This window comes from Pelecanus crispus, chromosome 1 (genome assembly GCF_030463565.1).
Source record: "Pelecanus crispus isolate bPelCri1 chromosome 1, bPelCri1.pri, whole genome shotgun sequence".
NCBI classification, from domain to species: Eukaryota; Metazoa; Chordata; class Aves; order Pelecaniformes; family Pelecanidae; genus Pelecanus; species Pelecanus crispus.
Window position 1 is genome coordinate 133,038,731 of NC_134643.1, and position 27,880 is coordinate 133,066,610.

Consider the following 27,880-nt stretch of genomic DNA (forward strand, 5'->3'; position numbering starts at 1 on the left):
CATACTTCCTAATACCTTCACAACCTGTGTGTCTTTAAATTCACCCTTCCTTTCTGAATTCTTAATCTGTTTGTTGCTCTGTAGTATACTTGCAAGTCGTAGTTGCACAAATTTTAGCCAGACAAGTCTTGCTTTGCTTAACTGTGACATATCTCAGATTCAAAGAAAATCATTTTTCTGCCAACCAGTTCACTCGGTGCTGCCTTTTTGTTTGGTCTGTGCTTGACCGCTTCTGGCTGAAATGGTCAACAGCCTTATTAAATGATGTTGCTAACATGAATAGCAATTCTTCTGCTAATGCTCAGGAAAAGTTTTCCTCCTTTACCTTGTTTACTTAGAAAGTGTTCATAAACTCATGCAGATCTTAGGATAGGAATCCACTTCTCAAACCTAAATCCTTGAATTCCCTGTATTAACATTAAGAAAGGCCCAAGAGAAAATATTTATGTTGACAGGTTTCAGATGGCAGTTACTGCTCAGCAATTACAGAAGGCTTGCCTGACTTTGGAACACTGTATTTTGTCTTGTATGCAGTCTCTGTAATGATACAGTCTGTCTAGCTTTGCTTAAAAAAAGGGATCCTCAAGTTAATTTTCTGAGACATTTCAAAATCCCTGTTTAAAATTACCCTTTCCCTTGTGTTTTATATTTATGAAAGCCTTTGATTTTCTCATATTGCTTCATCTCATTGAAAGCCTGACCAAGAAGAATGATAGTTTTACTTTCTAATTTCTTCCAAAAATGTTTTATCAGAGCAGTTTCTAATATTGATCCCAGGCAAAACTCCTGTCTCACTGCATTTATTTTTGCTTACTACCTATTACCTGAACTCCACAGGACATAAAATATACTGTCTTAAAAGGGTTCAAGTAAAAAAAAAAAAAAAACTTTTGTAAACCACTGAAATACCTAGAAAAGAAACTTTATTTGATATATTGGAAAAACAGTGCTGAAAATGTAAGCATTGAAAAAAATGGGATGAACAAAAGCTATGTATGTTTTGAGACTGGTACTTTTGTAAATAAGCTTTTGGCAAGCCTGTCTAAAAGGCCAAATGTGAGTCTGGCTGCCTTAATCTATTATGCAAAATCAAGCCCATTGCATTGATATCACTGTAGATTTTTGTTCTTTTGACAGGAGTTACGTTTTCTTCATTCTACGTTATGTTATATGAAATACGGAATTTGTGTGGAAGATTACTCTTATCATTTAAACTGACAAGCTTTGGTAGATTTGAATTAAAATCATTTGGGATGCAGTAGTGGCTAATGGGAACAGTATTCCCCAGCACTTGGTGATTTGATTTGGCACTTAAGAATTGGACGCTTCACCTCAGGCCTCAACCTAGTCATTAGTTCGTGGGAAATTCATAACCCTCCAGTCATTACTCCTGTTTTACAGAAATATTGTAATGCATTTTTTCTCATGTTCTCTGTTTTGTGGTATGGATTCTACAGAGTTACTGTACAGGACTTTCTCCATCAGTTCATAACTATAGTAACTAACTTGGAAGGTCACTAGAAACACATTATAAAATTAAGCTGAATTTACACACAGCACACAATCCCTCTGGCAGCCTTGCCCCTGAGATTTCTGGTTTTCTGGACCCTTAATTTGCCACAGTCTTGGTCTTCTGCCAGCAAGTTAACTTCCTTAAAAGTCCTGTGAGACCTCTGTTCTGGGACCCTTTGGGGTTCATCTATGCCACAGGCCTTAGTGGCACAGAATCACACAATTGCCATATTGCTTTCCTTTGAACTAAACCAGACCTTTCTTTTACTTAAAGGCTGTGATCCAAATACTGTCCTGTTTACCTTGTGGTAAAGTGCCCTTTGGAGAGGCATCAGAAGAGAACTCTTGTAGATTAAAGTACAACCACACAGAATTTTAGTTTCAACTTCTTGGTAATATTTCTAAGGTAAGACACTTAGCACAGAAAATACCCCATTGTCAGCACTGAGTGTTCATATTAGATTTATGGGATAATTTAAAGTAGAAGTCAGGAAACTTCAGAAAATACTTGCTGAATTACCTGCACATTTGATCACAAGATCTTGATGGATATAATTTGGGCAACAAGTATAACCATAGTTCCGGCTGTTAGCCTAGTTGTTCTCTTTTAAATAAACACTTTCTCTATTCAGAAAGCTTGAAACTGTTTCTGTAGAGCTAAGCCATAATAAAATAGCAAAATCCATCACCGGAGATAAGAACGAGGAGGTGCAGAGATGGAAAAGTGAAGCTAAGAGCAAGTCTTTTGGATTTCTTAGGGAGCTGTCCTGAATGCCATGTCTTCAAGGAACAGTCTTCACAATGATGAAGCAAACAGTTTCAAGCATGTTTATATATTTTATATTTTCAATAAGAGTCTGGAATATTGATGGCAGCTTCTCCAAGCCTGAAGGTTTGTCGAAATGACTGTTCAGTTTCCTGTCACTGCTTCGTGTATAGACTCCAGCAGCAGTTCTAACTCATTGTTGTGATTTCTTTGGTTTCAATATTTATTGTAGACTCTTTTCAAGTGTTTTTGCTGTCAAAAATGTTAGTACTCTCATGGGTGAGACAGAATAAGCAATAACCCATAGTGGGTCTGGATCTTGGTATTTAAGAACCCAGTGAGATCAGAGCTTTTACTCTACTTGGTTATCTCACACACTCACTCACTTGGTTCCCCCCAGAGCTAAGCTCACAAGGTCTCAACTTCCCTCCCCAGCAGAGAGGTTGCTGCTGGTCCAGAAAGGTTGGGCAGAAAGTTGTGTCAGTTTGTGCTGTGCCACTGCTTGCAGTTAGGGGTGTTGGGCATCAATAGCCAAGATCCCCAGGCATCCTCTGCTACTTGTCTCCACATGTCTTTCTGGTGACCAGTGGTAAGACAGAAGGAAATGGTATCAAGCTGAGTCAAGGGAAGTTCAGACTGGACATGAGGAAAAAGTTCTTCGCTGAGAGGGTGGTCGGTCACTGGAACAGGTTGCCCAGGGAAGTGGTCACAGCATGAATCCTGTCAGAGTTCAAGGAACATCTGGACGTGCTCTTAGTCATATGATTTAATTTTAGATAATCCTGTGAGGAGCAGGGAGTTGGACTCAATGATCCTTATGGGTCCCTTCCAACTTGAGGTATTCTGTGATTCTCTGATTCTCTGTTCTACAGAATCTTCTCTAATTTCCAGGTTCTGTCTTCTAGGCAGCATCTTCTCTACCCTATTTCCAAACTCCATTCTCTTCCCTGACACCAAATCTTTTTTTTAGAACGCCTCTCTTCATCAGCAGCTCTTCTTTCCATAACCCTAAGCCCCCAGTTTTCTCAGTCTAAACAGCCTATGTGCAGAAGCACAACTCATGGTCAGCCTTCTAATTGTTTCTTCTGTCTTATGCCATTTCATTAATGGGAGGATTCAGAACATACTGCTTTTGTCTAGACCATTTGTTACCAAAATTTACAACCAGCCCCTACTGGTTGCAGCTGGCAAGCAGCAGGAATCTGCCTCAGAGCTCAGAATTGCCGTTTCAGACATTCAACAGCCCCTGCTCCACACACCCATGCACAGTTATCTGCTGCCTGTACATGTGCCTGTTCACATACCTGTTCACATTCACTGATTAAGCTGTGTTTTCACCTCCAACAGGTAATGACACTTCTTTAGTTTGACAAAAAACCCAATTACTTACTGACTTTCCCATCTCTTTTTAACTTTCCCTTTTAATTGACCTTAAAAATCATATGAGAGATTTTTTTATTTTTTATGTAAGGCTTTTTCAACTATGATTTCTTTCTTAAAATAGCTATAAAGCTTGTTTTAACATAGGAACACTAGAAATGCCATGTGATATGTCTCATGTGAATTATTAGATTGTTCCTTGATGACTAATAAAAAAGGGTAATGTGTTATTCAGGAAGTAAAAGATCCTAGATAAAATATATCTTTATCTGCTGTATATTCAGATTTGATCTAATAAATCTGAATCAATTGATAATCTAATAGTCACATAAGTTTACCTATATGTGGTTGGCAATATCAAAGAACAAAACCATTTTGTAATAGGTGAATTTGATTGAAATTACTTTTAAATTGTTTTGTTTTGTTTTGTTTTAACTGTTAGAAACATGGAAAAGTTACACAGGTCATTCCCTGATTACATTATTATTGAATGTATTTCTGAACAGAGAACTTTATGTACTTTCAATAACACCCTTTTCCTTGATTATTTTTTTCTTATAGGTTGTTTTTAGATGCTTTTAACTAGCTTCAGTGTTACTTTAAGTTTCATCTGTATGTTTTTGAAAAGCATACTTACCAAGAGATTCTTAATTTTGAAGTTGAACTGTGATAGAACAACTGCTTGTTTTTTTAAAAAACAGGTCTGTTCCACAAGTGCTAATCTGCAGTGAAAATCTGCTATTGCCAAATTAGAAACCTCATTAATGTGATTGAAAGCATTCACTTCTAAAAATAAAAATTTTCACTGAAAGGATTTTGTAATTTTAAGTATTTTTGCCTCTCTAGTTTTGAAAAGAAACGATTTTCTATGGTTTTTAAATAGCTTAATTTCAAGGCATACAATAAGATAAAAAAGGATACATAACATTTTAAAATGTTCATTTAAGCTATTTTGTGCCACTGAGTCTCTTGAATGTGGGGTTATTAGTAAGTGTGTGTGTGTGATATGTCAGAAATGGATGCAGCTACAGCAAGTGAGCACGCTTATTTACTGTAAACATTTGATTGTTTTTTATATCCATAATATGTTAACTAATAGATTTGAATCCCCCTCCTGGCCTCTAAAGTTTAGGCAATAGTGCAGAATTGCTTATATCAGCAGTGGATTTGATACCAGGGAAGGGCTAGATGAAATGTAGGACACAATGCTAATGAAAATCCTTACTGCTAGATAGACTGGTGTTCATTTTTTCCTAGTCTCAGGACTGAAATTGAAGGAACTTGAGGGTTTGTACAACTCCAGAAGCCATTATGCATCTCCATTTCAAACCTTTAAGAAAGGTCTTTCACTTTATGCAAATATCGAAAGAGAATTTAGTCTGAGACTGAGAAAGCAAGCAATTGACTGTTTATCTTCTTAGATATTCATGCAATAAGTTGATGGTGTGCTATTGTCTGACTCTTCTGATATAGTAAATTCACAGCAGTATCTAAATCAAGGTTATCTGCATCTGCACATGAACCTTAATCAGTGTGATTTGCTTGTTCCTTTTCATTATACACAGTCACAGGAGCTCTTGAGTGTACTGAGATGCAAGATGCCTGTTCATTTCCTCACTTTGGCTCCTGGGTATTGGAATTTCAAAGTTTTAAGGCTGATCAAGAAAAAAGAAAAAAAAGTAGCAACAGTACTTCCTTTCTTACTTTGTCTTTTCTAAATATAATTTTGTCAAAGATGAGACTACCATTTCCTCTTAGATTGATACTGTATCAATCTTTTGTGGGAATGCTGGGTTCTGTTTAAATATAAATAGAAAAATAACAGGGAGACTGTAAAAAAATTTAATATTTATGCATTCAGTGATTTTGAAAGATGTACTGAGCATAGATTTCAACCCTGTATATAGAAGTACTGCATTTACTCGAGTATTCACCTCTATTATTTCATCTGATTTAAAAGATGGGTTCACACTTTGCACTCTTTCATTACACCCAGTTAAACCTTTGAAATGCAAAAGAAAATGAAAACAGAACTCTCATCTCTTGGAAAACCTCTCAGATCAACAGGAGACTTTACCACATAAAGGCAATTTAAAGTATTTGTCCAGAGATAAGGTTATAGCATCATTCTAAACAACATTATTACTACATTGTTACTAGTCTCTGTATATCAAGTGAACTTTGCAACAGTATGATAAAATTTTGATTCATAATTTCAGATAGCGTTATTTTAAAACTTAGTTTATTAACAATTTTTCTTGCTAATTAATTTATCTAGATTTGACATTAATAAAATAAAAAAGCAGCAAAGATGAGATTGTCTAATCATATTTTCATGCCTCTAGCTGAGAATTATCAATAACACCAGGAAAAAAATAAAACAACCCAAAGAAATACTAAAATGCCAATGTAGCAGCAGCAGCAGCAGCACATTTTGTTCACACGCTCAGGAATAGGAGAGAAAGCTTGCTCCAGAGTCTTTCCTTTCTCAATGGCTTTGCTGGCCCTCATCACCGAGAGAAGCCTCCTTGACCCCAGTGGCTTCACCTCAGCTTTCTCTGCCTCATTTTCTGCAGAATGTCAGAGGAGACATTTATTTTAACGTATAATAGCTTTAAGAGTATTACCGAAAGTGTTGGTTAAATGTATGTGAATATGATGAAAAAAACAAGGATTACATTTTCTAGTTAGAACTACTTCTGGAGAGTGTTAATTGCAATACTTTTATGTAATTTAACTAAATTTCCTGGCCCATGTTACACCATCAAATTGTTGAATTGTATTTAGCTAAAGTAAAACTGAATAGTGTTTTTAAATAAGATAGCTTCAGAAAATAGGTACAGGATATGCACTGTGCCCTTGAAATGTGTGTGCCGAAGTGTGGCTGTAACTTTGAGGAATTAATTAGCTTCATGCTTTACTCTATTAGAAAATGGTAAGATTTCTGTGGATAAAACCTTTGTGCCCTCAGGTGCATATAATGCTCTTCATGGTAAAATCTAAAGTACTTTTGGCGCACAGCAAATGCTTCTGTGTTTAAAATACAGAAGGTGGATTTTGAGAAGTGAATGAACAGAGTTAAGTGCCCACTCCCGTAGAGAATCACTGGGAGGTTCTGTTTCCTGATTGTCCTTTTGCCCAAATCATTACACTGTGAGAAAGGGGATAACCATTTTTCCCCCCTGTATTTATATCAATAGCAGGATAGTTGTATGTTTTCAGAGTCTGTAGGAAATGCCGTGGATGGTTTGTTAGTTCACATTTGTATGGCAGGCAGGTCTGCGTGTTTACCTGAAGTAGTGACCCTTGAAAAGGCCAGATTGCTTATCCCTGCTGATCATCAAAGTGCTGGTTTCTTTCTTCCCCCCAGTGATTATGATGCAATAGAAACTGTGTATTGTAACGCCTGTGTAGAAGACTCTCCCTCTAATATACTGCAACATGTACTTTGTGGTTTTGGTGTGCCTGTACAGACTTCAGGTATAAGTGTACAAAGGAAGATATTAATAGATTTTGCCACGTACATTCCAAACAACAAAGGCATTTGTGTATACAATAGTATCAAGGAATTTTGCTTTATAGTTTTCTGAGATTTAAAAATATTCTAAGCAATATTATTATTATGGGTGTGTTAGCCTGAGGTGATAAGTGAGCTAAGGGGAGAATCATAGAATCATAGAATCGTTTAGGTTGGAAAAGACCTTTAAGATCATCCAGTCCAACCATTAACCTACACTACCAAGTCTACTCTAAGCCAATCAAGGGTAGACTAGACTAAACCATGTCCCGAAGCGCCACATCTACCCGTTTTTTGAACACGAAGAAGGAAGTAGGAAGTAGGAAGAGATAATACTTTTTAAAAGAACAATACATTTGGGGCAGGGGGGAGCAGACACTTTTTCAGATGTTCAAACCTTCTTCAGAAATTCCAGTACTGAAAGCAAAATAAAACATAGCAAAAAGGAGAACTTCAAAAATAGAAAAATTGTATGGAACAATATGTTGTTTGGAATTTATCCACACTCTTTCTACAGAAAGCATTTGTTCTATTAGAACTTAGTTTAGCTGTAGCAAAGAAATAATACATATATTTTGATGGAGTAAAACATTCTTAAAAATGCAAAAGGAAATTTTAGTTGCCTGATAGTGATGTCATTAAAGCAGAAACATTTAAATAAACGGTGGATGATATAGTGAGACATCAAACTTTAAAAAAACAAATATATTTTTTTTAAAGAGTAGAAAATGGAATTTTGCTTACGGTGTTAAAAGAGCAAAGTTATTAATATAAAAGAGTAGCACTCTCTTATAGAATGAGTTCTGCGAAGTGTTTTGCAAGTCATTTGGAAAATATATTAAAATAAAGTATGTTTACCTCCCAAGCATTAATAAGACATAAGAATAAAGATCATATATTATGTGTCATTGTTCAAGAGAATGTTTTAACTTTAAAGCATAGCTTCCATTAATGTAAGTAGAATTGTCATGTGTGTTTAAAGGAAGTCTAAACCACAAAACGTATAGACAGGTGAAAATACAATATGCAGGTTTCTTGTTTGGTGTTTTACATAGACAATCTTCCAGGCTTGTATTTTTCTACCTTCTTTATTTCTGCTATGATCTTTCACATTTATTTCTCTCTTCCGTATTTAGCATCCTAGCTAACGTAAACATATATGCAGCTTCTACCAAAACTTCCTTTTCAGCTTCATTTGAACAAAATGGCAATTGACTTACGTACTGTTTGTGTCAGATTCAGAGTTGCCATTTCTTACATATTAGGGTTGATATTTCTTCAGTCTAGAAGTATATAAAATAAGTTTTCCTACCTTTCTTTGTGGGAGAAAGTCTTCTGTCTGTTAGTTTGAAATATTTTTCTTGTGCTTTTTTTCAGTGGAGAACACATCTCAATTTCAGTTTTATCTTTTTGCACAAACAAAGCAAATCTAATATCTGTTTGTCTTTATTTTGTATTCTGATCCTTTGCTTCTGGAGTATTAACAAAGGAATTAAAAAAAATAATTCTATTTTCTTTCAGAAACAAACAAAAAACCTAAAACAGAAAAGGGGGGGGGGGGAGAGAACATAGATAAGATGCTATAAAGATGTTCCTTCCTTTAAAAAATAAAAAAAACCCATCATGCATACACTGCTTGCATCAGGGCCATCATATACAGAAGGCAGCAGCTTCAGATGCAGGTCAAAGACTATCAGTGTGACAAGGGGAGGGTGAGATGGAACAAGAAATTTACTGTCTGTTACAGGATTAACAGCAGAGGCGGCATGTTTCCTATGTGCGTACTGCGTTTCCATGTAGTTTGTGCTGAGATGTTATTCTACTCAGTCTAGCCTGTTGGCTATTTGTTGCATACACTTAACATTCCATACACTTAACAAACAAGTGAACCTCATTGTTGAGGTGTTATACATCTAAGGAGAGAGTAACATTTTAATTATTAATTTTGACTTTTTACTTTTTACATTGTGTAAGGAAAAGAGCTTGGTTTATTCCCTGTTGTATAATAGCATCTTCATTGCAGAGCGAGTGTGTTGAGTCTCTTTGCATAAAACCTGGCTAATCTAAAACATGTTTGGATTCCTGTTTTTTGCTTGTCTGGTTTTAGTCTTCAGTGTAACTTTTCCCTAGGATGATCATTCAATAAAGTTAGCAGCGTTCCACTGATGTAGATTATCTTTTCTCCAGGCCAGGAAGCGGACTGGGAGATTGGTCTAGATCGATAGTACATTGCCAGACCTCAGAAAGGGACTTCCCATTGCCTTCCTGGATGTCTTTTGTGCTCTGGGGATCTGAGTTGCTGCCTTTCCTTTTGGGTCAGTAGTTATTGATCAGCCCACCCCAGAAGCAACTGTTATCATTTGATAGCCATCCAGTAGTCGTTAGTTAATCAGGTGCCGATTTTAGTTTTTCTCTATCACAAATGCATAAAGTTGTCTGCTTCTTAAACAGTTCCTTTAAGTTTTCATTACTACAGTTTTCATTATGCAATTGCTCTGTTGATTCATGCAGGCTGAGAAGACTATCAAGTATTCCTAGCTTCTTTTCACACCTAAAGTGGATTCTTTGCGATTCTGGATGCAAATCGTTCATGGTTATACACTTTTTAAAAAAATGCTTTGGTTGTTGTCGTGGTTTATCCCCAGTTGGCAACGAAGCACCGCACAGCCGCTCACTCACCCTCCCCGGTGGGATGAGGGAGAGAATCTGAAGAGCAAAAGTAAGAAAACTTTTGGGTTGAGATAAGAACAGTTTAAGAATTGAAATAAATTAAATATTCTAATACTAATAATAAATTGTAATGAAAAGGAAAATGACGAGAGAGAGAGAAGAAACAGAAAACCCAGGAAAAATGAGTGATGGAATCACTCACCACCTGCCAACCGATGCCCGGCCAGTCCCCAAGCAGAGGTGGCTGCCCCCTGGCCAACGCCTCCCAGTTCACGTACTGAGCATGACGTCATATGGTATGGAATAGCCCTTTGGGCAGTTTGGGCCAGCTGTCCTGGCTGTGCCCCCTCCTAGCTTCCTGTGCACCTGGCAGAGCATGGGAAGCTGAAAAAGTCCTTGACTAGCATAAGCAGTACTTAGCAACAACTAAACCATCAGTGTGTTATCGACATTATTGTCATCCTAAATCCAAAAAGCAGCACTATGCCACCTACTAGGAAGAAAATTAACTCTATCCCAGCCGAAACCAGGAAAGTTGTTTAAAGTGTACTAGAATTTGTATCTCAAGTAGTCCCAGTGAACTGAATGATGAAACACTTTTTGTAATTTTGGAGCAGAAATGCACTGGAGTTAAAGAGACTCTTTAAGTATAAGGGCTACACTTTGAAGTGTTTGCAGGTTTTGTATTTTTGTTGCATTTAATTTATCCTCTTCATTTCTGTCCTTTGCCTCCAATGGTATGGTGTTGGTGACTTAATGCAATTAAATTTTAAGAGTGAACTAATGTGTGAGTTTTGGGGTTTTTCATATAGGACTATTGGTCCATCTGCCTTGATTAGCTGGACAGAACAGTGCTGCTGACAAATATTTGAAGGATTTTTTAGGTGGTGTTACTGTATGGAACTCAGTTTCCTGGTAAATTCCACAAAGATGTTTTGGTAGTGGTACATCAAATCAACAGGGACTATTTTCAATTATCTGAAGAGGCACACATCTTTTAATTCAATTTTAATTATTTTCTTATTTCACTGCTATAAAAGTTTGAAAGCAGAAGTAGAACATAACTTTTTAATAGAAAAGAACCTTGTCTCTTAAAGCAAAAGTGATTTAAGAGACATGCCAGACTACATATCAAGAGGCAGAAGTATATACGATAATTTCGTAAAACAGTTTTTTCAGTTGACAAATGTTGAACTGATTATTTGTCTTAGTCTTAGGGTGAAGGCTTTAAGCTAAGAATATCCAATCCAATATAAAATAGTAATTATAAACAGTTCATTTTGTTTTTTAAACAGAAAATATTAATTTTTCAATTTTACATATTTTTCACTACCAGCATTTAATAAAAAAGAGTCTGATATTAATTATATGCACAGAAAAAAGCTAGCAGAAACCTGTGCTATTTGTAGAAACCATTAGGGGAAATGCAATGTTCCTGTACTCAGTATTAGTTTACTAGGAGTAACTTGTTGAGTTTGAATTTGACAGTAGGATCAAGAAATAGAGATTCTGCAACATTGTGTCCATTCTAAAAGGTATTGAGGTATGATAACAATAGACGACTACATGGTTGCATAGGTTTTCCCACCTGAATTACATTTGCAAATATTGTGAGGAATAAGAAATTAATTCCACTGCACAGTACATGTTGTATGTTGCTCCAGCCCCTTTATGTCATTATGCACTTTTCAGTATGATTACCTTTTTACAGATGTTCTCTAATCTACTTACAATTATCCATTCCTTTTCAGAACACATTCAGTTTCCTTCCAGTATCTGTGATCTTAAAAATTAGCGTCGTTATTTCTCTGACTTCATTTATTCCTACTCACGTTCTTAATCACCATGCTTTTATATCTTCTTTGAGTCACCAAGTAAATGCTTTCCCTGTTATGCCATGCCATGTTTTGCTACATCTAGTCTTTTTCTGGCTCTCCCATCTCTTTTAAATTCAGTCTCAAAATCATTCTCTGCTACATTGATGGCTTTTAAACTAAGTTTTAACAACTCATTCATGTTCAGCCTCGTCATTTGCCCGATTTTAACTTCTCTTTTCACTGTTCAGCCTTGTTTCTGGCTTTGTTCCCATTCTGTGAACACGTACGATGGCTACTGCAATGGATATGTGACTTAATACCTACAGTTTATAGTCATGTGTTTTGACATTTTTATTAAATATGAGTACATTTCTATGTGATATGGGGAAGTACAATATTCCTTGGAAAAATTTCACCTGTAGAGCACCTGTAATTCTTTTCTGCCACATGAGGGATGTCAGGCAAAAGTGTCTGATAAAATATGTATGGATTCTGTTTCAACATTCTGATAGTCATCTGAAGAACTATATAGTTAATTTAGTACTAGGACAATGTAACTTTAAAAAAAAAAAAAAAAAAAAATCTCAACAGGTCTTCAATTCCAGAACTAAGAAATTGTTTTTTGCTAGCTCTCAAGTGGAAAGGGGAAAAGTGGAAGATTAAAAGTAAGTGTTGAGGAAGAAAGAGGAAATGTAGAGAAGAATATAGCTACTAAACAGTACATTTATAATGTATTTTTTAAACTAACAATTTTTGAATTATTAGTGTCTGTTAAAGAATTTAGCAGCTACCCAAGCCACAAATCAGTTGTACATTGTCTCTATAACGAGAATTTAGAACCCTGTAACTCACTGTTCTTGAAGTATGCTTTCATGCCCACCTCATTAGTGATTATGTCTGAGCAGTGATTTTAATTAAGCAAATGCCCTCCTAACAGAACCTGAAGGTAAATTCGGGTCACATCACCAGAAACAACCTCACTGCAGTTACATTTTTGCTTAATAAATATGTCTGACATTCTAGCCAGTTAACTGAGGTATAATTTAATACAAACTGCAAACATAAATGTATGAGAGGATAGTGGTCTTTAGAATATATTTATCTGTAACTATTTTAAGATGTCTTTGTTTCATCGTCTCAAAATAATAACGGGGTATAGTTTGTATCTGCAAGAGAATAAATAATAGGAGTCTATTAATTCTTTATATATGCTATATATAAAAATATATAAACTAGAAACAGTATCCCTGAAATAGCCATCATGGTTTAATATTCCTCTTGTAGGTCACAAACATTTTTCATGCCAAAAATTTCAAAATAACATGTGCAAATATATATAGCTGCAAAAAAATTTGACCTATAAAACAGATTATTTGAAGGCTTCCTAAGGTGCTTCTGTTACCCTAAAATCTTAGGTTTTGCATGTAAATTCACAATGCAATTTTTTATTCCACAGTTCCTAACTGAAGTGACAGTGACAATATTCTGTTTCAATTACAAAAAGATGCAGTTATTTTTGTTGAAGATAATTCCTTTTATTTATTTTTTAATTTCCTACTTCACATTTTCCTTTATTCTGAGAGGGGGGAAAAAAAGGCCAGATTGACAGTATAATTGTGAAAAGTGGGAGGGAATGGTAGTCAATAAATAGCTTAAGCAAGAATAAGTGATAGTAATCTAGACATCTTTAGTCCTTCTGTTTCCCATATGATGGAATTTTGCAGGCACTTTTACAAATAGACAAGTTAATGTTAAGATACGGAGCATGAAAATACACTAATTTCTGCTTTAGTACACCTCCAGATAAATTTCAGAGCCTCTGTAGTAGGTCTACATGACAACAGAATAGTTTAAATTAGTCAGAGCAAAGGGTTTTACTTGCAGCATTGTATCCTGTTCCCAGCAGTGACAATAACGGATATGTAGGAACAGGAAAAGAGGTATGACTGATTAAAAGTATTAAAACATCTGTGTATTCTCACTTACCCTCCGTTGATTTGTGGCTCAGAAATTTCCTGAGCCAGATACGGTGTCTTTATATTTTAACAGTCCTCAGTGGATTTTTGTCCTCTTCTTCCATCCAGTTGCTTGTCTTTGTAAACATTTGGCAAAGTTTTTTATACAGTTTTCAGTATGTCCAGAAATAGTTCTTGGTAGTTCCTGCTCTTATTATCTATTGAAAAAAATTGTAATATTTTCTGTATTATTACCCAATTTATAAACCTGAGGCACATTCATAAGAGGAAAAAAAAACTATTGCAAGATGATTGCTTATCATTTCATCTCATTTCCAGCTTTTGATTTATTATTCAGAGCATGTAGCTGCAAGCAAGGTCATGCTACAGAATTTGAAAAAAACATTAAATCACTTGAGCCTCTTCAACAGCTTTTTTGTTAGCTTTTAATTTTAAATTGAAAATATATTCTTTGAAGTGCTTCTGTTGACGAAGGAGAGCCTCTTTAATAAAAGCTAGAATATATTTAGGAAAAGTTTAAGCGTAATAAGGATAAACCACATAAGAGCCATGAATCAGGTATTCAGTCTATTCAAGCAAATTTGACTATTCAAGTTTTTAGATGACTTTGCAAAACTACCTTTTTTAATAATGCCTTCCAACTATAGTAGCACATAATATTGAATACTCCGAAATCTCCAGGACCTCAACCTCACAGAAACTAATTAGTATGTCCACTAATTGGCTCTTGTCCCAGAGTTTTCATTTCTCAAAAGAAAAAGAGTCATATTGTAGATGTATCTCTTTATAGTTAATTGTTCTTGCTGTTGATAATTTTGAAGGCATTTTGAAACTGTACTCTGTGAATATATAAAAAGAGTTTTGGAGTTAAATATTCTTATTGTGAAGACTAGATGGTCTTTAATGAAGATCCTGATGAGAACTATCATGGCTTAGTAGTCCAAAACAATAGCAGGATTGGTGGCTGGTTACAGTGATTAAAATAACCTGAGAAAAGATCTTCATTTTCTTATGTTAGAAAACGGTATAGATTATGGCTGTGATACCTTTCAGGTTATGGCTTGGATTAAATTTTACAAACTGTGCTTCTTAATTAGTTGCCTTTGCTGGTTAAAACTCACAGATAATAAAGCCAGTTGCAGTGCAGAATACAGGTCAATTAAGATTTATATGGTTGCAATTCTGCAAAGAAAACATGTTAAAATCTTGTGGTTAAAATCTACTGTAGGACTTTTTGCTCCCCATGTACCTTTGTGACAGTGTGTTTGGTAATTTGGATTTTGATCTGAGGGACCAGACTTCAATGGAAAGTAGTACTCTGGTGTAAAAATCTGTGCATTTTCAAAGGTCTGTAGGTTCCATGTATACAGATGTCCTAAACCAATTAATTTATTTATTTTCATGTGACTTCTGTGCTGAAATTCAGCAATAACTTTCATTTCATTCATCTTCTGAGGACGGAAAAAACAGTATTGTCACTGCTTGTTGAATTTAATGGATTTTAGTTTTGGCCTGTTTTAATTAATATAAACAATTAGATTTGACTTCTAGCTATTTTTCTAGACATTCACTAGTTATATTTTTTCACCAGCAGCTCTCTTACACCACAGGCATCTTTTTTTGAGATATACTGAGAGGTGATCTATTCTGTGGCCAACTTCAGCAACAGAAGTCCAGTTGATCAGATTTGTTAATTAAAATTGCCCAAAGTGTCCTCACCATTTTCAGAACTAATTGCATGATTTATAAATTAGTACCTACAAATTCCATGGAAGTTCACAGTAATTGCAAGATTTGAAAAACAAACTCTAAGGCACAGCAGGCTTACTTTCATAGCTGATTTTGCTGGCCCATAATCAGCAATGCCTGGATCCATTGCGTACGTGGCTTACAGGTTGCAAATTACAAACCCAACTGGAAATATGTTAGCATGCTTGTAAATAAAGGATTGAAAGAATATGCAGCCTGGAAAATTTAATGCTCTTTAAATGATCTTTGTGTACCTTATTTAGTTTTTTTTACTTCAGTTTTTAAGCTCAGCTAGTTGCATGTAGTCTCCATTTTCAGTTACCAATATTACTGGCTCTGTAACTGTAAAATAAACAAAATGTGTTAAAGCAACGACCTGATACATACTATGAGAATGTGTTTCCATGATTTGTATTATATTTCCCTGACAGATTTAGTTAAAATCAGTAGAGTGCCCACTGGTAGAGCCTCTGGAGAACCCAGAACGTTTGCCCCTTCTCATCTGTAAGCTCTTGTGAAGCAGAAAGTCCCTCACAGTATATACAGTGATGAATTTAAAAAAAAAAAAAAAACTCTATATGTATACATTTTTGCCTTTTCCATCCACTTATTTCAACCTGTCACTGTCTTGCACCTAGTTTAACCTAGCATAAAGTGAGTGCAAAATTTCTGTAGCAGCTATAAATTTATACTTTTCACTCCATCATTATTGAGGATTTTACATACCTTATCGGTTTCTGGTTCTCATTTGTTCTCTGCCTCTGTAGCTTATGATTATCTTTTTTACTTCTCTTCTTATTAAGTAAACAAGCATGTAGCCATATAACAAGATGCTTCAGAAAAGCATGTATTCTAGCATTTTTCCTGGGGAAAGCTCTTCATTGCACACAGCCTTGTAATACTACCAGTTCCTGAGACTGTGTAACTTTTCTGCTTCAAGTTCATATAGTGTTTATAATGCTCGAACTTTTCGTAATTTCACCAAAAGGTAATGTTTTTGAGAAAACATTGTAGATCAGGTGTGTTTCCCTCATGTTGAATTAAAAACTTCAGACAAATCAGTTAATCTGTTTCTGAAGACCAAATTAAGAAGCAATTAACTGTTTTGTCTGTATTATAAAATAACTGTCCATTTCTTGAAAAGATGATGAACTCGCACCTCTGTTCTTCAAGGGATTTTAAATTAGCCTGAGGATAATTGTTATTTCAGGAAAGGGCTCAAATTTAACCAAGTTATAAATCTCTGAAGAATCAACAATTTCCCCACTTTCAGGGTATACTTAAATTTTAACAGCTGACACTATAGACACAGAGATGTATGAGACCTAAGCAGTAGAAACTACCATCAGCTGCCAAGAAAAATGGGTCTAACCTGATGGGTTGCTGATGGTGAATAGATAAAACTGGAACAAAGATGGTTTGAAGTAGGTAGCTCAAAAATGCCACTTCAGAGGCAGTGATGGAGTTCAGAATTTGTACATTTTGTTTTGAACTGACAGTGAGTATCTCCCAAACCAAACTGCACATTTCATGTAGCACTGCCAAGGGATGGAATTCCTTTTATGAAAGTTCACTTTAAAAAAATCCATCCATGGAAATCACACATATAGAACAGGTTTGCCCTCTGTTAAAGGAGTAATATTAAGGTTAACTGCCTAGAAGTAGAGAAACAGTAGAATACAGGTTTCATGGAATATTGTAAATTCAGTGTCTTACCTTGATACATTATGGCAGAGCTTTTAATTACAGAATTGGTAGCCTTATGTCCTTCAGTGAACTGGATGAGCCTGTTGTAAAAGGAAGTCTGGACTGTGTGATAAAGGAGACTGTTGCTTTTGTGAACACTGATTTGTTTACTGCAGAAGTTAGAAGGTAGACAGTGAGAGGGTATCTCAAGGTCTTCCTGAATTACCCACGACTGTGTGGGTGAGGAGAGAGAGAGAAGCAATTAAACTACTGCTACGCATCTTTTTCTTTCTCTCTTCCCTGCCTATTGCATAGCTTTACTAACCTATTACATATCTCTCTTCTTCCATAGGTCAGCACTGCAGCCAAACACTTTTGTGAAAGATGTTAAGTAAAGGAGCAGGGGATTGTAGAAAGACAGTCCCATGATCAAAACAGTTGAGCAGTGCTCAGAAATATATTATTATGGAGTACAATTAAATCAATTGCAGAGTTCCCTTTGAGCAAAGTAATCTTTCAGAGATGTTTCTGAGGTCTGTGTGTTATGTGAGATGTTGAGGTCTAAACCAATGAAGCACTGAGCCCTTGGATACAACTGGATTCACTGGGAAATATACTTTGAACTAAATTATTTTATAGGACCCTGAGAAATCAGGCCTTATAGATCATGAATCAGTTGCCTTGAACTACTGTATATTTTGTCTTTCATTCCAACACATGTAAAATAGAGGGAATATGTGAATGCTGCTGAAGTGTTGGGGCTATTGGAGCTGGGGGTAAAACACCAAAAACCCCTATTGAGAGTTGAAAGTAAAAGTTCAATGAGACAAGGATTTCGCTTTGCACACTGAACAGTAAAATACAATATTAGATAGACCTTTATTGAATCTGCCCATTCTGTGCACTGAATGAGATTAAGTCAATTTTAGTACTTTTTTGGCCATTAATCTTGTTGTATTTGTGCTCCTTCATAGCCTTTTATATGGTTTTTTCCTCACTGTCCCTTCTGAGACATTGAGCCAAAGCTCAATGCAGTTTTTTAGGGAATATTCGTCCTGTACATCATTACATTTGTTAACTGGTATCCCTTTATTCCAACAGTTAATTAAGATCAAATTTGTCAAGTGGTCCTCTTTTTTGATTTTTGCTCCTTTTTTGTAGTTCATCACTGAGCCTAAGTGAATAGTTCTTTCCAGGGACACATGATGTAGAAAAAACCCACTATTTTAGAGCAGTGGTGATATTTTCCCTTTCAAAAAGCTGCCTGGTCCTGACTGCACAGGTGCACTCTTAGTCCTTTGTGTAGCAAGACATTCTTCCCTACAAGTAGGAGTTGCCTGTGCAGAGAGCTTGCAAAATCCTTTCCTTTATACTATGGAGGGATAAGTGTGATAACTATTAAACTGGTTTGAGTGTTATTTGGGGTGAGAGGATAAAGATTCTTAAAGCAGTCATTGTGAATGAGTTTAAAGGAAACACTGAAACACTATGGGAACAGGCCTAAGAAATAATTTTCAGACATACAAGAAAAGCACATTTCTCCTTGGAAAAGAAGAAGAAAAAGCATATGGCTTTTGGATTAGTCCTCAGGTAAAGTGACAGTAGGAAAAGGAATGCTGTCTTGGTAGCATGAGTAACAAAAGTCTTACAGTTTGAATAAAAGATTTGAATACTTGAAATACTGAAGAAAATTTGAAGCTTAGTGAAGGTAATAGGGAAGGATGGAGCAAGTATATGCGTGTGCAACTGATAGGAACTGTCAAAGTTACTCTTCTGTTAGGTCCAGGTAGGAGAAACAGTTTCTCATTTAGTCAGTGAGGAGAGAGCACATGATAGTCAGATGACTGACATAATCAAAGTAAAAAATGCTATGGGATAACACTGATTTTGCTGACAGCAATAGCAGAAGAGAGAGAGAATATAAAACAAAGGAAAGGACGAAAGCAACAACTAAACAGGATGCTGAAAAGACAAGGCTACTTTTCCTTCCAGAATGATGGAGCCGTAGATAGACATTTTCATAGTTTTCTGAACTATAAGGCTGTAGAATTCATAATGAAGTGCATATGAAAATGAAAAAGCTTGATTTTTGTTTGTTTAACTTTTTACTCTTGAAATCTCCAATTTTATTTTATCAAAATAGATTTTGATATCTGTGTTTCTCCGTTTATCTGTCTGTTGCCAGAGAGAAAAGGAATAAAGCCTGTGTTTGCTTCTCAATCCCCTATATGACATGCTAAAGAAATAATTCAATACTTTTTTTGGATAATCCATTTATATTTCTTTTGGCTAAGAAATAATTCGCCTGTCTCCATCCCATTTTTCTGTTTATACATTTAATGGCTTTTCTGCTCATGGAGATTTTTAGAATACAATTTAAGAACATAGAATATTTAAAATGTCTTTGTCAGAACAGTGTATTTTAAAGTGACTGTTAACTTAAGTCCTTATTACATCTAGAATTTACATTTTCAAAATTAAATTACATACACGTGACTTGATATTATCTATTACATCTTGAATATTTTTCATGCTACTGCATGATACTGTGATCACAATTCCAATTTTAAGATGGACTGATCATCATCAATGGATAGAATTACCTTTTCCTTTTTTTATGTATATGGCAGTATAAAACACAATAGACATTTATCAAGGGAGTTGAATGTGCTGATCTGGAGTTACCTTGTTGGTAGTACTGCTCAGAACAGACTCGAGGCTTCTTGACCTGTGATATACTTTCAGGACCCTGTTACCATTTACTACTGGAGGATTTTGTGAAGAGTCATTAGGTAACACTGAAAATTTATCCTAGGGTGAAAATGTCATCTTTCTTTATGTGCAGAGTACTCTTATTTATGTGTTATGTATGGACCAAATGACCTCACAGTCTATTGCATGACATGACAGTACCTGAAATATACATCCCCTTAGAATGTGCCTTGTTCTTGGATCAGAAAAGGGAAAGGTTGAAGAATGGTGGGTAGACCAGGCATTTCAACAGGAAGAAATCATAATTTTGTTGTAGGTCTGTGGTGAAAGTAATTCTGTTCAGTCACAGTCAGTTGATTTAACACATCCACATCATGTCACATGACTGTTTGGAGCCATGATTCTTAATTGCTTGAATGGGAAGTGCTTTCCTTAGAGGGGCAAGTACTGTGTGTCTTGTCATCAGCAATACATTAAACAGCAATACAGTTTATAGTCAGAACAAAAAAGTCAATATAATTAAAACCCTTAAATAAACATAGGCTGAAAAGGAGAGTTAATAAAACCAGTATGTTTTGATAAGCTTTGTGGAAAAAAGGGTCAAGCAGCTACTAACCAAAACCTTTGATATTTTTTCCAAGGTCAGGTGTGTTGAAGAAAGCAAGCTAAGTAGAAAATCTTTTTGTGAACCACTGACTTACTTGACCATGTATATAAAATGAAACAGTTTTTAAACTGATAGAAAATTCTATCATTCTAGGTAGCTGGAAGCCTTGGTTCCTGTCTCTTAACTCTTAATACAATCTTACCTGTCCTCTCAGTTCCCAGTCTTAGGCTTTTTCCCAACCCAATTCCATTTTTTTCACTTGCTTTCAGTTGACTTCAGCCAACTTCTATACTCTAAATCCCAAGGTGCAAAATTTTCCTTTAATGCCAGTAAAGTCTTTATTTGCCTTTTTCAGTCTTTATTTCTACCAACTGCACCTAATAGAGAGGTTGAAAAGATTAATTTTCCTTTGCCCTTTACTGTCAATAGTTCCAGCATTTTCTTTCCTTTATAATGTACTATCATTCATACTGCCTGGTTCTGGCTTTTTTCCTCTCAACGTGCACATTGCCTTAAGCTCTATTGACTTTGAATGAACTAATAATCTACTGCATCTCAAAACTGCCATTGCAAGGGCAGGCCAGTTCATCCAGGTGGAAACATCTGCAGTACAAGTGGAACCACTGAGAAAATCAGGTACTAAAAATGTAGGTTGTCTCAACTGAGAAAGCAAAACCTGCAATTTTTTAGATTTATTATAAGGCTGAACCTGGGTGGATTTTCATATGAATGGCAAAAAAAAAAAGGTCTTCCTGACCCATGATGTTTTCATTCACAAAGGCAGTTTTGAAATCCTTAATAAAATGAAAATGCCAGCCTCAATTAGAACAAGGAAGTAGTTAATATTATAATAACAAACAGTCTGACCAATGTATCTTCTTAGTTTTATTACCAGAAATGACTGAACTATTCTGTCTGACTTTCTGTTAAGAAAACAGTCTTGATTATTGCAAAGAACATTTTAGCATTTAACATTTTAACAGTTATAATTTGGCAATTTTAAAGACACATAAAATATGATTTTCTAATGAGAAACTTGGAGGAACTGGAAGAATAAGCAGTGGTATCAGTCCCACCTGGTAAGAGGCGTGGTTAGAGGGTGAATAATGTGTGCTACTTTCTGAGGCTGTAATCCTGCAAAGGGAGTTTTCAAAATGAGAAAACTACTCTAGACTTAAATTTGCCTTTACTAAAGAAATGTTTCTTTAAAATTTTGTGTGTCTGGGTTCTAAAGCTGTAAATGTCTAAAGCCAGATTCTGTATCTTTTACAGTGAGACAGGCAGTTTCTGAAGGAAGAAAACATATAATATAAATAAGAGTGCTGGAATGAACCCTAAATCTTTACTGCAAAATTACTTTCTAAAACTGCCCAGATAATCTCTAAAACTCAGAAGCAGTCTTTATGAACTAATAGAAACATTCTTGGAGAATTTATTAGCATGTGTCCAATCCTTCTCCCTTTAGTAACAAAATGCAACAGTAGCTGAGGAACACTTCCTCCCCTTGCTTTCTCACTCTGAAGCAGCTGCAAGCTCGTGGTTTTGGCTCTGTGAATTAATTCATACAGCTGCCAGGCATATTGTAGAGGACAACATATGGGTCCAGAGAATCTTCTTCCTTCTAGGTCAGTCGATGATAACAATCAGGGCTATTTTCTGTGCAAAAATGGCTGGCCATTTTTCAAAACAGTCTGTGAGCTGACTGGCTGACTGATTCCTAGCTAGATGTGATGCAGTCTTCATCAAACATCTGATTTTTCATGTCATCTTTCCCCTTAACATTTGTGTCATCATGCATGCATTGTTATTCAGTAGATTACTGTAAAAACTCTGTAAATGTTTTGCTTTGACTGCACCCAGTCAACTTTGCTTTGCATAATCATTAAATACTTGATTAAGAATAGGTTTTGATTCAAGAATGAAACTGCATGCATATTTAAGCAGCTTTTTTCCTAAGTATAGCCTTCCTAGCAATATATGACTATAACAGTTTAACTTCAGCATGTCCTAATTGTTTTTCATTCTCTTAAAAATTACAGTTAGAAACAGCCATCACAACTTATATTAGATGTCTCTATTAATAAACTTGATGTCTTTGTTCTCAGTGTAGTATATGCAATACCTTACAATTCTATTTTTTCTCAGTATTTTAGGAATTCTGAAAAGCTTTCTTATAAATTAAGAAATAAGGACACTCACAGGAGGTGTTGGTTTTGCATTGTTTGGTGGCTTTGTTTTTTTTTTTTAAATGGATTTGCCTACCATTATGATTTCTAAAATTCAGGGTTTTCATTGTTTGTATTATGTGGATTAGTCTTGGTGCTGTAGAATCTGTGTACTTACATTTGGTTTGTATTGTGGGATGAATAATCTTTATGTAGATGAATATTACTTTGAGACACTTTTTTGTTTGTTTTTGGTTTTTAATGCAAAGTGTGTGGCATAGGCATTAGGTCAGTAGTTGTCCACTTCCAAGTGTGAAGATTTAACTTAGTGTTTGATGTTCCATTTGCAGATGAGCCAACAGTCTGAATTTCTGCTCATTTAAGTAGTTGTTTTTCATTCCATATGCAGGATGAGCAAGGATGTACAGTTATCTTTTAGAGAGCTAACAGCACTGACAGAAGTAGTGAAGCTACAGTATAACAGTGGATTTTAAAATATATGTATTTCGTCAAGTCAAAACCACCTGTTGACTCTGAGGCACATTTTTTATGCTTGTAGACTTTTTACAATGTGAATGGTCTCTGCTTTTGTAGATTCAGATCAAGGTGGCCATTGCTCTACTCTGGCTTGTTAAAAGAGAATGTGCTTAAAGATACAGAAGGAAATTTAGCACAGTTTTGAAAGTATGTAATTATGGCTTGATTTTATCAGTGAAATCAGTGAGGATGATTTGTTTTAATTCATTTGACAATCCCAGGGGGTCCCTGCATATGTCCCTGAATCTGAACATAACTGCACACTCAATGCACTCTAGAATAACAAGATGCTACTACTATTTCAGATTCTGATGATTATTCTCTTTGTTTTAATTTTTTCTTTTCCCCAGAATGGCTGGGGAAAGAGAGGGCATAATGATCTAGTGACTTTATTGGGCCTCAGCAGTTGAGAACTATTCAGTTGTTTTACCCATAAATTACTAATTTCTTTTTTTTTTTTTTTTTTAACTATTTCTACTTCAAGCGCAGCAGATATCCATTCCTCTGCTTTGTCACCTCATGACTGATCCCAGCTCTCTTACAGTGATGCTGTGAGATTTGAGGGAAGGTGGAAAAGTTGTTGTTTCCTCCCCCTACCAAATAAAAGGATTGCTGACACCATTCTGCAAAGTCCTTTGGGTTATACTTTCTCTAGCCCTTTTCTGATTTCCTTCTATCAGAAAAAAGGCTATTTTTTGAATGAGAACGTACTTTAGAATACCTGCCCAATAACTGTTTTGGTTCCCATTTACATTAGAGCGTTTGCTTGTCTTTACATTTCTGTGAGAGTTACTACAGTGGTGCAGAAGTTAGTCTGTACCATTTTGCCATTGAAGGTCATGAGTCCAAGATTTTTTCAGTGCAGTTCTGTATATTTGTGATAGCATGAGAAAGCAGTGAAAATGCTGGTCAACATGACTAGGGAAAATTATACTGAGTAGTCGTTCCTCAGCAAAAGAGTTGTTAGGGAGTGCTTTGTTAAACACTTGTTATACACGAGGCGATATTCTGTATCGGATCTAGAGAAAGGAGGATTTTCAGATGGAGACTTTTGAAACAAATAGCTGACAGAGACCATCACAGATCTCTGCGAACATGGTATCCCTAGTCTCAGTCAGCTGTTACAGCATCTTTTTTTCCCCCGGTGTATCAGATGTGGGTATATTCTGTGCAGTATTGTTATAGAAAGGAAAAATTCATTACATATGCAAAAGCAATTACAAAGTTATCCCTTTCCACAGTAGACTGTGTACTACAAAAAACTGTCTGGCTGCAGAAATGTCATGTGGTTGGGTGTGATTTCTTACTACTTTGTATACTACTTAAAATCTGGAGTAGCACACAATTCAAATACTAATTTGTGCAGAAGGAATATATGTCAAACATTTTCTGTGCTTCATTCTTTTTATTCCTGTAAGATAGTACTTTCTTTAAACCAAAAAGATTTCATTTTAAGTGATCATTTTACTTTCATTACACTTCCTGCTTTCTAGTGATAAACTTTGACTTTCTGTCCCAAACTACAGTGAAAGGGTTTAGACGCTGCTTTGAGTGTTTTATTGGCATAAGTATATCAGTAGAGACAATTTGTGCTAACTATAAAAATATTAAGTGTCTTGGTATCATTTTTTAGAAAAGCATAAGCATATTTTAATGTAAACTGTTTGTCTTAGTACTAACTTGCTAGCAAAGTAAATAAATGCCTTCAGAACTTTTTGAAAAAGTTATGGAATGGCATCTTCTGTAGCAAAACCGTATTTCTTGCTTCTGTTTTGTCGTAGTCTTCTACTATTATATTAATCCGTAAATACTTGTTATTGATTTCTCTTGACTTTAAGCAGTAGAGCATAAGTGTGGATTCTGTCCTTATAAGAGTCACCTGGCTTCTAAAATATAAAGGTGGCCTTTGTGGGAAAGAGAAATCAGCAGTAATGCACTTTTGTTTGTTTTAAAAAGTTACTATTTGGCATGAGATTTCTGAGCTTTTTCAACGAAATGGGTGTCTATGGATTGCTCAAGACTAGTATTGCATGTAGTGTAAAGGGTTGTTTTTCTTTTTTATATTCTGTTTTCCATAGATTCTCTGCGATGTCAGCATGAGACTTACTGCTTTTTTGGTGATATAATTTTACTAGCTGCTGTGGGAAATAAATTTCTCTCATTTCCACGAGAAAATACTTAAATAAGAAGCGGTAAACTAGAAATGAAAAATCAGACTATTTATTGAAAAGCAATTATAACAGCACTCTACAGGTATAATTTAAAAATTGTTACTCTTCAGAATAGCTGCTAGGAATTTTGAATTCTAGTGTAAAATATCTAATTTAATCTGAGATCTTTTTATTTACCTCAGTCTTATCATATCTTGGTCAATTAACTGTTTTTATACTAGTAAGTACTTCCACACAGTAGCCATCTGGTATTTTTTGTTTTATAAAAAGCTGGGTTTTTTATACAAGACAGTCACGTTGAAAAGAACAAATATCCTTTTGTAGAACTTTCTGAGCAGATGCTTTTTGCACTACTCCTAACATTTTGATTTTAATCAGTTTTTAGAAACTGTTGAAGAAAAGACATTTAGTACCACGCGGATGGGCTCTGAAATGGATCTTGAAAACTACCAAACTGCTTTAGAAGAAGTACTCACATGGCTTCTCTCTGCTGAAGATGCATTACAAGCACAAGGAGATATATCCAATGATGTAGAAGTTGTTAAAGAACAATTTCATACCCATGAGGTATATGTTTATACTAATCTTGCAGTAGGCATTTATCTGCTTGTACCCCATAAGGTCAAAAATACAAACCAAAGGTATTTCTAGCTTATTTTATTCCTTTTGCTTGTTTTTAATTTTCATTTGGAGAATTTAAAGGTAGCACTGGAGATTGTGCCCTATGCAAAAAGTGTTTATTTCTTTTTTTGTGTTACAAGGTTTGGGGAGGGCAAAATAGAAGGCAAAGTTGAAAATCAGGTTTGGAAAGTGGTGGAATTGAAGATATTTCTCCAAAGTCTGTTCTTTCCTTCAAAAGAATCAAACTGAAAACTGGATTTTATTTTTATTGGCAGGGTTTTATGATGGAATTAACAGCTCACCAAGGACGTGTTGGCAATGTTTTGCAAGTTGGAAGTCGACTTCTAACAATTGGAAAACTTTCAGATGATGAAGAGAATGAAATCCAAGAACAAATGAATCTACTTAATTCTCGATGGGAAAGTCTCAGGGTAGCAAGTATGGAAAAACAAAGCAAGTAAGTAATATTTTAGGTAAAATAATATATATGGAGTTTGACTGAAACAGTCATGAACGTCCCTAACAGTTGGGATTTTCTTTCACTTCACTGTGAACAAAACTCCATCTCAGATCTTTTTTAACCTGAAATTTGATGAGCAGTCACTTTTAAGCTTGCATGTTGTTTTGAGACTGGAAGCTGCACAAATTAGCAGTTATCAACAACTTGGACACTAAAAACTTTTTAACCAGAATTTACATACACTACCTCACCTTTTCTCTGATTGTTTCAACATACTTAGCTACAAAGGAGAGAATCTTTACTGAGATACAAATGGAAAAATGAAACAAATCTTTAAGATCTGCAAAACTTGACCCCATACAAATAGTAAGTGGGAGCTTAGCTTTCCAGGAAATACTGTCATGGTTTTATCTGAGGACAAATTACATTATTCAAAAAAAAGGGCAAGTCTTGTAGCTTAAAGTAGAAATACAATTAAAAGTAGAAAAATAATCTATTAATTAGTCACATTAGTCTTTGAAACATTTTTAACATTTCTGTGTCTTATTTTGAACTTTTGAGTTACATAGTGCTAGCTAGTATAAGAAACGCCATAAAAGTAAGAGCTTGTGATTGTGCCACAGTGGAGTAATTTGTTTTGCAGGATACAGAGTGGTTAAACCAGAAAAGTTATTGAAGGTGGGTTTTGTGTGAGTTGCCTTCCTTATCTTAAGAAAATGTCTGTTACTTACCTGGTCTTTCACATTTCTTATTCTCAGCCTCTCTTCTTTTTTCATGTCATGTGGATGCTTTTAAACTGATATAACTCTGTTTCAAACTCATGTGACTGAGTCTTTCTTTGTCATGAGGAATTTTGGACACCTACTGGCCTTTCTGTAATGGGGACCAATGGTGAAGGTTATCAACTATCATACTAAGTCAAATCCAGTGGAAATTTTAAAATTAATTGAAGGTCACTAGAGGCTTGTTTATAGCCAAGCAGTATGAATTAGTGAAGAATACAGCTGTTCTCTGCAGTAAAATTAAATAAATGCAGTGGCAAACAACCTGAATCTGAGATCTCTGGTGGCTTTTTAGGAACTTTGAACCAGGTAGACTTCGTTAAAATCTTTACACTGAGGTCTCAATTTTTCTCTCAGAAAATCCCAATGAACATGTACCAAGTGAGAAACTCTTCTGTCTGTTCCTTTGGTACAGCTGGAGAGCGACTCCTTTTGCAAATGTGATTTTAGTAAAAGCTGAATGCCTCTAGTAGTAAGGCCAATGGTCTAGCCCAGCATCCTGACTGTAATAGAAGAAGAAAAGATAAGCTTTAGGGGAGATACATGATCTCTTGAAGCAGCATCTTCTCATCACCTTTAGCCATTGGTGGAGATCAAATATTGGGCTGCATGGGCCCATTGCTCTGGAGCCCAAATATTGGGCTGTATGGATTGTTGCTCTGAACTAATACGGCATGACTTATGTTACAAAGTTCTCCATAGAACCCTCCTGACCTCGAGTTGTTTTCAGCTGAGGTGACTTTCTGAGATGG

The 27,880-nt window shown here is 35.5% G+C and overlaps 1 protein-coding gene across 1 annotated transcript in view; it reads left to right on the top strand.

The window, feature by feature from the left end:
• The window catches only part of DMD (dystrophin), a 1,232,979-nt gene that overhangs the window by 374,850 nt on the left and 830,249 nt on the right, over positions 1-27,880 (top strand). Inside the window, exons 10-11 of the mRNA XM_075717957.1 lie at positions 25,644-25,832; positions 26,162-26,343. Of these exons, the coding sequence (XP_075574072.1) occupies positions 25,644-25,832; positions 26,162-26,343 (371 nt within the window). The remainder of the gene's footprint in view (positions 1-25,643; positions 25,833-26,161; positions 26,344-27,880) is intronic.